Source organism: Plectropomus leopardus, chromosome 7 (assembly GCF_026936395.1).
Source record: "Plectropomus leopardus strain MGB_pleo_1.0 chromosome 7, ASM2693639v1, whole genome shotgun sequence".
Taxonomy (NCBI): Eukaryota; Metazoa; Chordata; class Actinopteri; order Perciformes; family Serranidae; genus Plectropomus; species Plectropomus leopardus.
The window spans coordinates 4381545-4399444 of NC_142182.1; the positions used below are offsets into that span (position 1 = coordinate 4381545).

Below are 17900 nucleotides of genomic sequence, written 5' to 3' on the forward strand. Positions count from 1 at the left end.
GTTTAAAGGGTTAAATTCTTGTCAAAGGCATCTGAATGCAGCCCAAGAAAACTGATGATGCTCCAGGTTTTAAAGGGTTAATTGATACAAGATTGATATGAGTTTCCCGATTGTAATGGGCTTTACCTAACGATATTTACGTTGAGGCGCTTTTATTTTGAAGGCACACGCGCTGCTTCCCTCGTGAGTGCGTGTGAGTGAGCTCAGTAGGTGCTGGCAGGGCACTGTGCTGTACAGTATGTAGACATCAGCAAAGCTGTGCTGCCGACCCGGCTTTAACCAGCGACACACACTCACAGGAACAAAATAACGCATTTTATTTTTTGTGAGATTCAGGCTGAAGAGGATTCTGGAGGAAGATGACATGATGCAAATACAATAAAAGGTAAATAATAAATTTTTTTTCTGCAAATAAGTGAGGATAGAAATAGAAGTTTACAATCTGTCTGTCTCTTAATGCATCATGCTCTCTTCATAAGCCAACCATAACTAACAGTAATGTAATGTCATCCATTTATTTACAGACAAGGACATACAGTACATGATTTTAAAATTTTGTCTTTTTCATAATTTATTTATTTATATTTTCTTATTTAGTATTACTTATTTAATTTTCCAGATAATTTCACAATCAAATGTGACAATGTCACAATTATAACACAAAGTTGCTCTGGGTAACTCATATATCCACTATCACTGCACTTTTTATTATTTATTTGTTTTAAACATTTTAAACATTTTAACATTTAAGTCACACATGCAGCACCTTGTTTGATTCAAATGATCAACATATTGATATTCGTCTTGTATAAATTTAGGATGAGCTGAGCTCTGCACTGTTCCATGTTCATGCTATACCTGTCACACAGATGCCACACCGTCCTGTAATAGCTGTCACCGTGGGGTGAAGCTGCTGTTGGTTCGGTCCTTTGCTCAAAGCAGGGGCGTGTCCAGTGAGCAGCCTGGGGTGGCCCAGCCCCTGAGCTCTGGTTGGCCACCTCAGGTCCCACCTCATGATCCTAATTGGCCATATGCCCAGAGGCTTATTTATTTCAAAGGAATATTTTACCCACAAAATGACCATTTCTTTTTGAATAAAGCATGCTCTGTAACCTTGAATTTGTGAAAAAAACTTTGTGTTTCTCACATGCCTTGAGAAAATGTAAAACATTTTAATTTCCTGTTTGATTGAGGACCGCATTTAACAACAGCAAAACTGCAGTACTATGCAAAAGTCTCAAGCCACCTAAAATTTTGTTATTTCCGCAGTGTCATAATCATACATATTTATTTCGTAGTAGTCTCATTACTAAAATACAATCAGAATATAATAGAAATACATATACAGTATAAAAAAAAATCTAGAATATTTCAGAATAAAACAATGTCACCCGGCAAAAGTTAAAGTATTTAGTGTCATTAATCTTCTGGTATATTTACACCAGGTTGCACTGATGACATGTCCAAAGCTCAATATTAATTGTTGATATATATATATACATACATAAATATATATATAAAATATAAATCTTGGGAAAAACATTAAAAATGCATCCTTTTTCTAATGATTTATGAGCGCATTTAGAGTAGAAATCCATCATTACAATACTTTTTTGTGTTTGGATTATAATTGGGTTCTGAACGGGATATGTAGACGCACAAGTCCACTACAATATGTGACAGCTTGGGAAGAGAAGGTTTATTTAAGATGTTAAACTGATGAGCTGCTTCTTTCGCTTCATACCTTTCTAATGTTGAAAAGATGGTTTGCATGTGTGAATTTAAACCAGCAGGAGACCCCTGGAACAAAGTGTGTTCCTGAGGCACCTCACTCAGGAGTGATGGATAGTCAGAGACGTGCAGCAGATCGGCTCTGCTGAGCTGTGGATGTGCGTGTGTAATGGAATGAATGAAGAGTGGATGCAGTCTGACTGATGGCAGAATAGTGCAACTAAATTACTTTCATTTTATGTCCACCTCAATTTATTAGAGGCAGCCCCCAGGAGGGGAGGTCCAATATGTGTGTGTGACTGGACCGGGAGACGAGTGAAGAGCATCAGACGCCTTGCGGAGTTTCACAGTGTTGCGCACTAGTTAATTAGCTTTGAGCAGAACGTGAAACCTCGACACAAACCTGCGGATTCTTTGGATGGAAAAATGGTTCGCACTTTGTCCTCTGATAACCTCAAAATCTGTTTAAGTGGTTCTAGTGTAAAGAGGATTTTAGGAATGTGGCTGTAACTTTAGCAGAAATGCACTAGGAGGCATCATAATTGCATTATGAGGGAAGAATAAACTTTACACTCGTTTGCATGTTTTGCCAGAATATTATATTTAAATGATCTTAATGCGCTCATTGAGTGTGTTTACGCCTTGAGTGCATTATTAGGGGTTATTTGTTACACTGCATGCTCAGCAGCACCAGAATGGTTCATTTAAATATTGTCCATTAATGCCTATGCACATTGGATCTAATTAAAGCTTCACCCGGCAGGGCTGCAGCTCCAGCTCTCAATCTGAGGTCTGCAGACCTGCAGGGGAACATTAGGGAGCTTAAGTTTATTATGTTTGCATCATTTAAAGGACCAGTGTGTAGGATTTAGGGGGATATACTGGCAGAAATGGAAGAATAAATATTAAAGTTAGGTATTTTCTTTAGTGTGTAATGACCAGAAAATAAAAATTGATGTACTTTTGTTACCTTAGACAGAGCGGTTCATATTGACATAAGGAGCAGGTCTTTCTACATGGAGAACGCCATGTTGCACCACCATGTGTCAAACCAAACACTGGCTCTCGATAAGGACTTTCACGTTGTTTATATTTTTGTGTCAGCTATCATAGTTAGCGGCTCCTCTACGGAAAAAGTGTTGAAAATTGAATAAAACAGTTTCATGGAAGAAAATCTGTGTTTTTACAGGTTTAACCCTTTCAAACTAATATAATAATCCCCACAGCTAATTTTCAGATTATTTCCTAGTTACTTTTCACTATTTTTTTTAAAGGTTGCAGGACATTTCTTGCCAACTGATCTATTGGTACTTCCAATGATTTCGAGCAAGGTCAAATTCATTACCTCTGTCTTACCTCTACCTGCATTGTCATCACATATTGACACTTTGCAGTGCACTTCCATGTCTACATGTTAGGCTCTAGGTGTCCCTCTGCATATGCTGTTGACATTTCTGGTTGCCACTAAGCACATGGTGGGATAATGCTGCACATGGTTAAGTTTAGGTAACAACAGGACATGACAACCAACGGCAGGACAACTGCACATGCTGGCACGGATGGTTAGGTTTAGGCAAAGGAGGCACATGAAGAGAAAACGTAGAAAAAAACCATCACATTCAGACAGGAGACAAACACCGCACTCATGCATAGAAGTCTGGGGTTTGCTGGAAAGATGACTTTGGGCGTCGGGATCTTAAACCGATAATAGCACCGCAAAAGTGGCAGCATTTGCTGACTTCTGAATGAGAACAGGCTGAGCAGACACACACAAGCCCGTGATGACATCGGTTAATGAGCGCCTGAGCAAAACTTCCACAGCAGCTTTGGGATAATACAGCTGGTTATGCTGCTGTGTTATCAATTGTAGTGTGAACAAAGCATAATTACATCTCGTTAATTATGAGGTGAATCACATCTTTGTGTATCATAAATAAAGTCAATGAATAAAGTGGATTATTGCTACACAGTTATTCAACGTTGCCATCCTGTAGCACCCCTGTAAACGGTCGCCATGACATTCAGTGAACACGTTCATACTCACCAAAGGATGAAACATTTAGATAACATCAAGATATCGCATAATCTAGAAACAGAGAAAAAATGAAATTAGTGCTGATCTTTTCCTTACACATTTTCTGCAAGAACAACATTGCCATTTGAAACTACAAGCTTGCTTTTTTTTCTTTCATTTCCCTCCTTTGGTTTAAACTAACATCTGCTTTTGGAGCACCTTTGCTTCCGAGCAGCATTTATCAGCTGGTTCTGACAGAACCGCAGATGCCGGAGGGAGTCACAGAGAGAAATTCTCAATGTCTGTTAACCCTTTGAAACCTGGATAGACATCAGTTTTCTTGTGCTGTGTTCAAACGCCTTTCACAATGTAACCCTTGAAACCTGAGCAAATTGGTTCGATTTCTTTCCAAAACAGGAGAAAAAAAGGCACAGAGTAACCTGCAAATTGCCAGAAATTAATAAAAAATGTCAAGAAAATGAAAAATATTTTAATAAGGGAAAAATGAAAAAAAAATCTGGGGAAAAATGTTCAGAAAACTATAGTTATAGTTATTATAACCATATATTTTAAAATCATGTCACGGAAAAAAAGTATCGCCTTCTTTAAAAAAAAAAAAGATTTTTTTAATTTTCTTGTTTATTTTTTTAATAATAATTTTCATGTAATTTTCTAGTTGCTTAAAAAACTAATTTCCTGTTAAATCTTGGGCCATGTCTTTTTAAGATGCATTCAGCACTCTGCCTTTGTCTTTGAAAGAAGCCAAACCAGTTTGCTCAGGTTTCAAAGGGTTAATGTGTGTTTGACATTGACTTATTAAAGTCCTAAGCCAATCCAAAGGTTACTGTCTATCACTTCCCTGTTTGTCCAATTAATTGAACTCATTTTCTGTTTCTAGGTGACTTGATGGGGGCTGAGTGGTGTTTGGAAGTCCTGGGATCAAATTCAACATGTTTTTCACTCTTCTTCATTACTTAAAAGGAAGATAGAGAGGGGGCAGTGGAGGTGAATGTCAGAAGGACATTTCAAAGAGAAGAAAACAGGCACAAGGCTCATTTTCCATCCTCAATGATCAGAGACCTCTGTGGTGTTAACCCAATCAAAGCTGTGCGATGCTAAAGCTTCACAGCAGCCAATAAACTGTGCCACTTTAACGGCTTCAAATGAAAATTAATGCTCTAATTGAAGGAGAAAAAAACATGGCGACATTTCAGAGTCATGCCCCTCATCACTTTAATCACATCAATGTAACCTGTGATTAACGAACACGCCAGCCGATAGCAGATATGACTGACAACGGGAGCTCCAGAATTGACACCCCGACGAACATCTCTCTGAGTCCCAGCGACGCCGTCTCTGACTCGCTGGAGTACAAGACGGTGTCCGTGTTCCTGGTCCTGCTGGTGTGTGGCACGGGCATCGTGGGTAACATCATGGTGGTCCTCGTAGTCTTCACCACACGCCACATGAGGACGCCTACCAACTGTTACCTCGTCAGCCTGGCCATAGCGGACCTGACGGTGCTGGTGGCGGCGGGGCTGCCAAATGTGGCGGACAGTCTGACGGGCACGTGGGTGTTTGGCCACGCTGGCTGCCTGGGGATCACCTACTTTCAGTACCTGGGCATCAACGTGTCCTCCTGCTCCATCACCGCCTTCACTGTGGAGAGGTGAGGATGGAAGAACAACAAACTACAACTCCTCCAAGCACTGGCTTTGTGTTAGGCGGGTTTCCATTAGAGATTTGCACAAAACTTAGTAATATTGTCAAAATTTTAATTTGACACAATTGTGAGATGATTGTGTTTCCATTGAGTGATGTTATGTGACTTCCCCTCTTGCAAAAACATCCAAAGAAGCATGGTGATGGATGGATAGATCACAGTTTATTAAATTAATGTATTTCTATTTGTGAATTGGAGCAGAAGATCAAGATATTACAGTGATTACAGTAGGCAGCCTTCTAATACAGCTTTGCGCACAGCTTGAGCAATATTTTCAAAAAGCTGATAAAACAAAAATGCTAGATGATTGTATTTCCATTGAGTGATATTGCGACTTCTTCGCTTGCGATGTCATTCCAAGAAGCATGGTAATGGATGTTCAAATCATCAGCAGGTTTATTTCTGTTGCAGCTACCGCACTAGCCGTCATTATTCCCAATCGAAGGCGACGTAGGCGTGTTATGTGAGCGATAATGAAAAGGCGAGCCCCTTATATGTGGGAGCGGCGACATATGAGGGATTTATGGAGGTGATAGTCCACAATTTCACAGAGGAATTCAAAACTTCCAGCTGATCCGCTCAAGTTTTGAAGAGTTGAGCATTGCAGTAACACCTCTTGTAGCACCTGCTGCATCATGCCTGACGTCTATCACAAAGCACAAATTCGCATCAAAGGGCTTTAAAGTCTGTACCGAATAGGACACCTTTGACCCCTTGAGTCAGAAAAGGATGACAAGCAAGTTAAACTACCTGTTTTGCTGCTGCTAGTTGCAGCCCTCTCTCTCTGGACTGGACCATTTTCAAACTTGTTGTTTGCACGAGTCACCCAAACACAAAAACATGGAAAAATAGGTTCCAGGAGTTCACCATTATTGTGATGGCAAAGTAAAATATCTGTGTCATGTCTGAATAAGCCCTTTAGTCACCTACACGTAATGTAAATGTCATGACAAAGACATTATTAGCTCAGACCTAGTGACATTTAGGATCACTTTGAACATGGCACAAATTGGTAGATTAATGTAAAAGCTGCAGCAGCACAATGTCAAACATGAAGAGAGAGGGAGATAAAGAAATGTGCATCTTAATCCATCTAGGCAGGTTTCCATTAATCCTCAAATTGAGCAAATCGAAATTGCTAATATAAAATACACCTAAAGGAAACATGTCAAAAGTTTTAATGCTCACATGAGGTGGTATGTCAGGCGATTCGAAAAAGCCATATATTGCAAAACTGCAATGGAAACACTTATTTGTCTTTTCTAGGTCACATGATGCTATGGCTATGAGCTTGTCAGTAGGAACTGGCTCCCTCATGATGCAGCAGGAGCTACAGGAGCTGTTATTGCATCACATAACTCTGAGAAAGTTGAGTGGATCATCTAGAAGTTTTGAATCCACAATTCCTCTGTGAAATCGTGGACTGTCACCTCCCAGAAATCTCTCACAGTAGGCTGCTCCCACATATAAGGGGCTTACCTTTCCATTATTACTCGCATAACACGCCTACTTCGCCCTCTGTTGGAAATAATGACGGCTAGTGCGGTGGCTGCAACAGAAATAAACCTGCTGATGTTTTGAACATCCATTACCATGCTTCTTGGAATGATATCGCAAGAGAAGAAGTCGCAATATCACTCAATGGAAATACAATCATCTAGCATTTTTGTTTTATCAGCTTTTTGAAAATATTGCTCAAGCTGTGCGCAAAGCTGTATTAGAAGGCTGCCTACTGTAATCACTGTGATATCCTGATCTTCTGCTCCTATTCACAAATAGAAATACATTAATTTAATAAACTGTGAAACACAAAAGAAAAAGAACATAAATAAGAAGTGGTTTGTACTTACCAAGAGATTGTTGGCAGTTAAAATGATAAAAAGGCACGTTTTTGTTTAAACTCTCCATTTCCTCTTCACGTGCAGGTACATAGCTATCTGCCATCCGATGAAGGCTCAGACTGTGTGCACAGTGTCCCGGGCCAAGCGGATCATTGCCGGGGTTTGGATCTTCACCTGTGTCTACTGCATGCTGTGGTTTTTCCTGGTGGACATTCAGGTTAGATAAACATCGTGTGTTTTTCACAACATGTTTGTGTTACTGGTTTAACTGGGTAAGGGCCACAGCAGAGTAAACCTAAATTACTGATTCAACAATCAAGCACATGATTACTTAAGTCAAGGATACTGAACTCGCTTTGCTTGGGGGCCACTTTTGCAAAATGATTTTCAGACATTTCTGGGATTTTAGTGTGTTTGTTGGATTTTAGTACATTTCTGGGATTTTAGGACAAGTGTAGGATTTTAAGACATTTGTAGGATTTAAGGGCATTTTAGGATGTTTCTACAATTCCAGGACATTTCGAGGATTTTAGGATGTTTCTGCAATTTTAAGACATTACCAGGATTTTGGGACATTTTAAGGATTTCAGGACATTTCTGGGATTTTTGGACATTTCTAGGACTTTAGGATAATAGGGGCTTAGTTAGGACCTCTGTTTGGGGTGCGAAGATCCTACACTGGCACTTTTTTGTTATAAACAAGTTCTATTTTGATGCTACTATACTAAAAGTACAACAACAATTTCCAGGGTAATTTATTTTTATTGGGAAGCCAGCTGGCATCTTATCGGGGCCAGATTTAGCCTGCAGACTGTAACTTCAGTATCACTGGCCTAAAATGTTTGTGTACAGAGCCCACTGCAATTTTGTCAGTGTAAAAATACCCAAAATAAAGTAATGGGTACAAATAATAATAATAATAATAGCCCTCTGCAGGGAGTACATGGTGTTTCAGTAAGTACGTGAGTCATGAACTGAGGAAAAAAACATTTGTGATTATCCACTTTGGTCCATGCACTGATTCAACTGAAGGGGCATGTGAAAAGCTTTTTATGAGCGCTGTGTGATTTCTGAGAGTAGCAGCATTTTTGTGATGAGATGTGAAGATTATTATGTACATCTATGCCTGCAGCCTGGAGCCTGCAGCCTGGAGCCTGGAGCCTGGAGCTCTGAGCCTGGAGTCTGGAGTCTGCTCTAACAGCATCTCTGTGATTACCCTGACATGTAGGTCAGCAAGACCGGGCATCTGTTCTGTGGCTACAGAGTGAAACGGGAGCTCTACTTGCCCATCTACCTCATCGACTTTGCCATTTTCTACGTCATCCCGCTGCTCCTCGCCATCGTGCTGTATGGCTTGATAGCACGCATCCTCTACCTCAGGTACTGTAAAGAGTCATCAAACCATACCTTGACCTTCATTTTAGAGGCCTTAAAAATATAATTGAAAATTGTTTTGGGCATAAAAAAAGCAAAATAAAAATAAAATTTATTTAAAAAGTGATGCCACTACAGGTTTTAAATGGTAAAATGTCAAACAGCCATAAATGGTCAAAAGCTTGAAGTGACAGAAAGTGAATTGTTGAGAGTTATGTGAGAAGTTAACAAAAATACATCAATAAATCAGCAGCAAAAGAAAAGTGACGTCGCTCCAGGTTTCAAAGGGTTAAACCACCTGCTAACGCATTAATTTACTCAAGAAACCCAAGTAACCAACAAATCTAACGCGCCTCTGATGTCCCTGCAGCCCTCTGCCCAACCATCCTGACACCAGCGCCACCACGCTGCGCCGGAGCTGCCGTGAGCCCTCTGAGGCGGGGAAGGGGGGTCGCCAGGGCCGGCCAAAGAGCGCGCTCTCCTCCAGGAAACAGGTTTGTACCTCATTTCACATTTACCCCCTTTCCCAATGACCTCTTCCACGCTCTCCTTTCTTGCCATAACATCTTGTCTTATCTATCAAGTAATTGCTGTGCGATAGCTTTAGTCACATTTGACCTTGGTCTCGTCTTCGGCTGTGTGTCTGTGATCTGGTGGGAATATAGAGGCCATGATTCCCTCTTAACAGCACGGTGATGATGCCCCTGCCACCCGTTGCCTCAGAAAAGTGGCCTCTTGTCAGCTCTCTGTCCCGGCTGTTACGAGGCCCTGAAGGCAATCTTGATGGTAATGGCTTCTTTTCCTCAGGCTGGGCAGTCAAAAAGGCTACTTTTCGGAGAAAGCCCTCGCTCTTCTAGGTTGCATGGTATTAGTGCAGCGTTGCTTTGTCTCTGCTGGAGGCAGGACTCAGTCTCTCAGGCTTTTTGGTCTTGAAAGCATCGCATCCACATTTATATATTTTTAACCACTCAGGAGGGATAACAACAAAGTTCTTTTTTGACTTGAAGGGACGTTTTGCGTGTACATTTTCTTCTTTCAAAAGGTGTATGGTGAATGAAAAGACAGAGTGCAGATATTTTCATTCTCTACAAAAGCAACAGAAGTATCTGTCTCTGAATGTCAGAGGTTTTCTAGCCATTTTTTTTATCTTAGTTGTTTTTTTTGTATAAAAATATCTTACATTTGAACAATATCACCTTCCCCAGATAGGTTATGGCTGAATATATATAGCTTTTGTCCCTTTTGAAAATATTACGTTTACAAGAGGACAAAAGCAGCTCAGTGCCCCAGTGTGCTTCAAATGAAGAGCTTGTCGGAGTGTTAACTCTAGGAGCGATATCAGACAAGAATTGAGATGCAGCTTTAAGCAAGTAATGACGTACCTTTTTATAAATCATGAATTAAATTTATTGTTTTGACTAATTTAAAACACTTATTACTGCAGTCTGTAAGGCAGAGAATTTAAACAATCATATTAATTTTCATTATGACATCAACTATGCATTTTCTTGTATCTGTCTATTCTGGTAACAGTCCTCATATTTCCATTAACCCTTAAAATGTGCAAATTGAAATTGCAAATATAAAATACAACTAATTTAAACACATCAATTAAAAACAAAACCTCCCAGTTATCACAAAAAAGTTTTTACATTAACATGGGTTGGTATTTCAGGCAATTCAAAAAAGCCATGTTTCGCAAAACTGCAACGAAAACACTCTTCACTTTTAGAGGTCACATGGTGCTAATGATAATGACTGCACTTGTAGAGCACTTTTCTTGTCTTTTAACCACTAAAAGTGCTCTCACACCATGTGTCACATTCACCCATTTACACACACATTCACACACTGGTGGCTGAGGCTACTGTGGTGCCACCTGCTACTCAGTAACCATTCACACGCACTCACACTCCGATGACGCAGCATCGGGAACAATTTGGGGTTCAATATCTTGCCCGAGGATACCTCAACATGTTGCCAGAAGGAGCCAGGGATCAAAATCCTAACCCTCCGATTAGAGGACGACCCACTCTACCTCTGAGCCACAGCTGTCCTAAAAAGCATTACTGCATCGCATGGTAGATAATTCCATGTCGTTTTTCCAACTTCTGATCTAAATGCGTTCCAGTGTATCTGTTCAGGAAAACATGCAGGAAACTTATGTTTGTTTGGCTACCCTCAAAATCAGAATTACGCGGACCTACATGAGCTACCACGGCACCATCAGTGACAAGAAACGAATGGAACAATTGAATGGAAATGCCACTACGAAGTTGTTCTGGCAGGTTTCACATAAAAAACACGACATAAAAGTAAAAACTGACAAAAAGGTAACTCTGCTTCCCATTCACCGTCTATGCCACCATATTGCTGTGATGTCAATTCGACCGACTTCATTTGTATGAATCTGGCTCGAGTGTCTGATTCTGAATCTCGATGTGAATGGCCGTTCCATTGCACTTTTCTGAGTCGGAGGTTCGTTTTTTCCCCGAGTTGTAAGTACAGTGGAACATGGCAAAAGCTACGGCAAACATGGTAAGAAAAATCTGGTGCACTGATGTGATTGAGATTTCTCTTATTCTGTCAATCTCCGTCTGCCTGCACAACAGCAGCATGTTAACACACCATCATTCCCAGTCACCTGATCCCTCACCCACCTCTCAGAGAAGCCTGCAGTGCAAAACCTCTGAGCTCAGAGTTTGTTTGGCTGCACTGTAAAATATTGCAGAGTTTGCCTTCTTCTGGTGCATTTCTGACAAAGTGAAAAATGAGCTATGAAAATGAGACCTTTCACATTATTTATTTATTTTTTCCACTGTTGATACAGAAATATTAGTTTGTGCAGCTTTAAAGTTTTAGTTACACAGGCTTTTCCTTTTGACTCAAACAACCAGACATTTTCTAACACGGTTGCTCATTTTTGTATTCATGGTTCAACTGAGGGTTTTATACCCATCCAATCTGTGAAAGTGCTTTAAAGCGGTAGTCATCAAACAACACGCCCCATGCACGAATGTTGTCATTATTTTTTCTTATAATTGTTCTTGCGTAGAGCAATAAGAATAATAAGAAAATTCCTCATGGGATTCACGAAACAACAGCCAAGTTTGTTTTTACCACCTGAGTATGTTATTGAATTGGTTTTGATCTTAAATTGGATGCCTGTGTCAGGCAATTTGCAATTAACAAGGAAACGCACCAGTAAACACATATAATGGCAGCAGACTTAAGTGCCGTGTGCAAACCACAAATTAACAAGCCACTGATAAGATAGAAAAAGGAGTGGAAATGGGGAGAAAAACAACTTTTTCTCAAGTTAAAGATGTAGAGAAGTAAATAAAACTTTAAAATCAAGAAATAAAAATCATTTTCTCAAATGAATGTCAGAAATCACAGTGTAAAAGTGGTGTGCTTACATGTTCAAAAAGTGAAATGAGTCACTGTTGGGTATCAACACCACATTTTTGAAACCATCAGCCTCCATATCTTCAGGCAGTGGCAGGTGGGCTGGAGATGGAGGGGGGCACGCCATGGGGCATTGCAATATTGTGCAGAACACAGCAGGCCATGATCATTTAGCACACTTATTCAGGTGTGTATAAAAGCTGACCCCCTGCTGTGTGTAGGCATAGCCAGAGGCCTTTCAGTATACCCATAGTGCGCTCCACCACTGAGCGAGTGAGCGTCAGTATCTTGATATAGGCCACCTCTTGCTGGGTCTGAGCATTGCTCAGTGGGGTCATAAGCCACGGTAATAGAGGACAGCCACTGAACTGAAGGACAGTTGGATTAATAATGAAAGTTAAAAATGCAGACTGAAAAATTCCAATAATAGACCTGCCTATAAGTCACTCATTTACAGCAGCAACACCGGCCTGTGCACTCCCCCTGGACGTGTGTGTATGTGTGTGTGTGTGTGTGTGTGGCCATGTTAGTCCATTTTATTTATCATTCAGACTAGACCTAATTCTCTTTAATGTCTTAAAAATTTAAATCATTAAAGGCCAGTGTATAGGATTTAGTGCCATCTAGCAATGAGATTGCACATTAGACTATAATGTCTGCAAATTAATTATATTGTGTCGAGATTCAGGAAGGTCACCTGTGGAGTCCCCCAGGGATCAGTGATTGGGCCGAAACTCTTCACACTATACTTTAAAGATATTTGCAACGTCACTAGTTTGATAAATTTGTCATTTTTGCAGATGATGCAAATTCATTTTGTTCTAGGAAAAAAGAACATTTGTATGCTATAGAAAGGGAGCTGGACATTCTCAAAATTGTCTCAATATTAAGAAAACTCAATTCGTGCTTTTTGGAAACCACAGAGAAATTAATGGGGATAGTAAATTAAAGATTTGTGATGTCAAGTTGAAAGAGTATTTGAGATTAAGTTTTTAGGGGTTGTGATTGATCATAACTCAAAATGGAAACAACAATTGCAACTTACGTTATCAGCTGCAGCCATTTCCTCTTCTCATTTTCATCAATAAGAAAGCAGTAAATTGACAATTTTACTCTTTTATTCTTGTTTTGTTTTCTTTTTTGGATTCAGATCTGCTCAATCACAGTGCTGTGGCATTGTAAACTGTGGGAGGTTTGCACCTGGAAATAGTATTTTTAAAGGACATATCGTCATGACTTAAAGACTGGAGAGTGCTACTGACTGGTACTACTGTTACGTCTCTGTGCACAGGTGTTTTTAATATTTCGACATGTTACTGTGTAGCCTCTCATGTTTTTAAAGTGCTGGTTGCTGTTTGTAACTTTTTCTCATGCTGGACAGTTCCCTTGAAAAAGAGACCGTTCTAAATGGGACTTACCTGGTTGAATAAAATAAATAAATGTAATGGTTCTGGAGTGCTTTACCTTGCGACCTGTAGCATAGGTTCTGTGTCACTGTGTGCGTGTCTCTGCATGCACACGGGCCTCGGTGAGACTGAACTCTAATGCAAGAGTGCGGAGAAGATCCTAATCTCATGTGTTCAAGGGCCTCCATCTAGGAGCAGAAGATTTGCATAATGTGATTTGGGATTTACATAGAAGTGTGCTTAATACCGCAGATGATTTCACTCTCTCAGTTCTTCAATAGGCACTTTATGCTCTTTCATTCATGGCTTGATAGGCCAGCTCAATCAGATGGGAGTTTGATAAACTTGTGTATGCCAAAGAATGGCACTTTCATGATTGGAGATTAATACAGTGTGGTGTGAGATTGTATAGTTTTAATCTCTGAGAGTTTCTTCATGTCTGTGATCTCCTCAAGTGCATGTTGAGGGGGAGAGATGGGGAAGCTCGGCCATTGTTGCCCCGGGTGAGTCGATAGCATCAGAGGCTAAGTGCGAATTCTTTGGCTCAGTGGGTCGAACTGTGCCTCCACTGGATTCTGGATTCAGCCTGGGAGGATGCTGTTGTTAGCAAAAAATTGGATTTGTTTGTAATGGCGGAGTCAAGTATCCTGCCGCCGCATAATTACAGTCATTATGCATATTGAAAATGTCACCCTGATGCTTTCCGTCTCATTATGACAGTGCAGAGATAATTAGGAAGCTCTCCTCCCCGCCTCCTTTGTGTTCAATTAAACGCTTTGTTGTGTGCAAGCTTTTCCTTTTTAACTACCTGCTGAGGTGGCTGAAGGTGGCTCACCACATAAGGCGCGGACACACACCCTTATCTTAAATAGCATTTTGCTGAGAGGAGTCAATGATACCTGGTATCAACCTGGCACACCGAAGGCGGAGGAGGACTTGGCTGCAGGGTGAGGCTGGGAGGGAGTAGGTGTGTTATTGGTGACTGATAAGGATAATCACTTGAGTCTTACAGGCTGACTGGCTCTATTCCCCCCCTCTGTCTCGCAGGGGTTCAGAAATGTCTGAGCTGTTACTATGGTCACCAGCCAGTGATAGGATTGGGTGGGGTGCGGAGGAGGGTCAAGGCATGCTGAGGGTGTCGTATACACAAAGAAAAAAAAAATGCATGCACACACACATACACACATTCTTTCTGAGACACTGCAGTGCTTTGACATTTGAGGTTGAATGTCTTCACTGTCCATTTAGTTCTGTTAGTTGGCTGCCATTACTTGATAATTATTATAATTTTGTTTGTTTGTATTACTGCCTTGACCTCATTATAAAACATAATGCAGTATGAGATGTCACTACCCAAAGTCCAAGGAGAAAGTATTCAGCCCATTTTGATGCCGACATCATCAACTACAGCTGCTTCTGCAGTGCATTTGGTGTAAGATTCGTCTTGGGGTGTTATCATACTCTACTGGACAGATGCATGGCACCTGCTGCGGTAGCATGATATGTATACGGTCAGCTTCAGTCTAGAACACGGCTGAAAAGAGGCTGCTGCATTTCACCTGATCGGCCCTTTCTCAAATTGATAAAAAAAAAAGCCACTTTCTGCGTCCATCCAGAATGTGACTGGACAGCATCAGAGAAGAAAGCGCTCAGACAGAACCTGTGGCTCTGTTATCATACACTGGCAGACAGCCGGATAGCACCGGGCACGTCCACATGCAACATGCAAGGGCGGGGCAACTTGAGAACGCAACCAGACAGAACAGGTCACATGTGCATGAAAGACTGAAGGACAGCATCAGGTAATAATGTTGCTGGTAACCAACAAGTTGTTTATTGTAAATAACATGGATTATATATTTTGTTTATTAGACCTAATTTGAGCACCCTGCACTGAAAAATCATACAAAATTTGTGATGTTAACTATGAAGGAGAAATTTCAAGCTTTTATTTGAGGCCAAATGTTTGTCCCACAGGCTGCTGCCATCTAACATTGCCTGTGTATGTCATGCTTCCCTGCAGGTGACAAAGATGCTGGCAGTAGTGGTGATCCTATTTGCTTTACTGTGGATGCCCTACCGGACTTTAGTCCTGATCAACTCTTTCGTGTCCACTCCTTATCTGGATGCCTGGTTCCTCCTGTTTTGTCGGATATGCATCTATGCCAACAGCGCTATCAACCCTGTGATATACAACGCCATGTCTCAGAAGTTTCGCTCAGCGTTTCGCGGGCTTTACCGCTGCCAGCGACCGGAGGCAAATCAGAGGACGCTGTCAATGATGCAGACCGGCTTCAGCACCATACGAAACACCCAAACCTCCCAGTCCAATAGCAATGGTACCAATGAAAAGGTGAGGAGTGTGATTCTGAATACCACAAATGATATGACTACAAAGCAGAATGCAAGCGGCCATCAGGAAACGGCAACAGCCAACGGCACAAAAGCAGACCATCACACTGACATCAGTGAGGCTACTTTCAGCTGTGGTGTGGGTGCAGCTGAGACAACGCTATCTGGTGATGAGGATCTGGGTTGGCCACCAATAAATGATATGACCATTAATTCAGCAGATGGACAAACAACCAATGACGAGCAGGAAAGCAAGTAAATCTCTACTGTAGAAAACCTATGAATTAGGAAGTACCACTTAAATACAATGAGAAAACTCAACAAAATGATTAAATGGAGCTGATACTCACAGACAGGAGTTTCAGCTAATGAAAAGAGAGAGAGGAAACTTGTAAACTGCATTTATTTCATGATTTAAAATTGGTAGATTTCTCCTTGACCACTAAGGTCATCTGTTTAGAAATGAAAGATAAGTAAATGGAAAAAAAGTCACACTGTAGAATGAAAACATAATTTCTTTGGCCACAAAATGCATTCAAAATTGCATGTCAAAATGATAGCTCATAAATTAATTTGAATTTACAGAAGAGAGGCTGCATATCTTTCATTTAAGGCAGTTTTTACCTTCCAAAATACACAGAGGAAAGGTTTCTGTAATGAACCAAGACCATATCGAATTCCTCGAATCTGTTTCGCCTCATAATATAATTGAGGTCAATTATTATGGATTCAATGACAAACGATAATTAATTTGCTTTTTGAAAGATTGTAAATGCTGATGTATAAATAATTTGTCCTATCCAATATCTTGTGCAAATTTGACACATTTTTATGTGTAAAAAGGAAGACATAATTATCTTTTCAACATTTTCACCACTAATCAAAGCACTTATTCTATGATTGTACTCATGTTTTCTAATCCGTCATGCATCCGTCATTCAACTGTGATTCATTGCTGAGATACAAAATGAATGTTAAAAGAAAAAAGGCAGATAAACAGCCGCTTAAAGAGAAACACACTTTCTATTTCTCTACTACTACAACAAGCACAAACTCAAAGTTGAGCAAAAGATTAAGAGACATACATTTAAAAGATTTGTTGACCCAACAAATTTCAAGATCAGGAGAGGGCAATCTGTGTGATCTACTGTATAAACTGTATAATGTAACATTTCTGTTTTATTTGAAAGAGCCTGTTTATACCTGCGCCTTCGGTGATTCGATCATAACTGGACAGTGCTAAATACATATAATTGGCCACTATGACGCATTGTGATCCGATCACTTAAATCACTCGTTAAGACGGTGTGGGACGCATTTGACTATGTACATTTTGGAGCGTAAATGCGAATGTGTCTTGATTGGTTCCTGACAAGGATTTTTTCAGGAACCAGGATGTGCTGGTTTTGGTGACAGCGTGCTGACGTTCTATAACTTGTCCCTTTTACGACAACTTGGACAAAGCGTAGCATGAAAGTCTATTGTTTATCTCTATAGTAGGAGCGAGTATTGCAGACAGCGATATCTCAGCCTGTTCTCATTCTGTAGTCGTCAAATACCGCCAATGTTGTTTCTGCCAATGTCACTTACGCCAGGTCAAAGTGCCCCGCACCAAGTTATTACATCCACTCATCTAGCGAGAGAGTGGATGTAATAACTTGGTGCGGGGCGCTTTGACCCGGTGTAAGTGACACTGGCAGAAACAAAAGTGGTCAGCTGGAGTCGTATAAACGCAGTTCTGAACATCAATGTGTGTTGGTGGTGCATTTGTGTTTGAATCACTGAAACACATTTATACCAGATATAAACAGGCTCAAAGTAATCGGAGCACAAGGAGTGACGGGACATGAAATATGACTACACTGGACTGCTCAAAGAATCCTAAACTGAGACTGTGAATCTTTTGGTATCCGTCAATAAGTTTAATTGTCATAGTCACTTTCCGAGTTAGCAAGTGAATGAAATCTAAATGCTATTCAAGGGACATTAGATGAGCTTTTGGAGACATAGTCTTCTTTTGCAGGATTATTTTTAAGTACAAGTTTGTTTAC

General features: G+C 40.5%; 1 protein-coding gene across 1 annotated transcript; it reads left to right on the forward strand.

Moving 5' to 3' along the window:
- Nucleotides 1–250: 250 nt before the first annotated feature.
- On the forward strand, nt 251–17496 carry trhr2 (thyrotropin releasing hormone receptor 2). The gene is made up of 6 exons (XM_042496132.2): nt 251–385; nt 4644–5414; nt 7394–7526; nt 8538–8689; nt 9054–9177; nt 15521–17496. Exons 2-6 carry the CDS (start codon nt 5032–5034, stop codon nt 16106–16108), a joined length of 1380 nt encoding a protein of 459 aa, XP_042352066.2. The 5' UTR covers nt 251–385; nt 4644–5031; the 3' UTR covers nt 16109–17496.
- Nucleotides 17497–17900: the final 404 nt, after the last annotated feature.

Excerpts from the sequence above, each read along its gene's own strand:
- trhr2 (XM_042496132.2), top strand. The coding sequence starts at position 5,032 with ATGACTGACAACGGGAGCTCCAGAATTGACACCCCGACGAACATCTCT. Across the intron at positions 8,690-9,053 it reads GCACGCATCCTCTACCTCAG|CCCTCTGCCCAACCATCCTG; the intron begins GTACTGTAAAGA and ends ATGTCCCTGCAG. Across the intron at positions 9,178-15,520 it reads CGCTCTCCTCCAGGAAACAG|GTGACAAAGATGCTGGCAGT; the intron begins GTTTGTACCTCA and ends GCTTCCCTGCAG.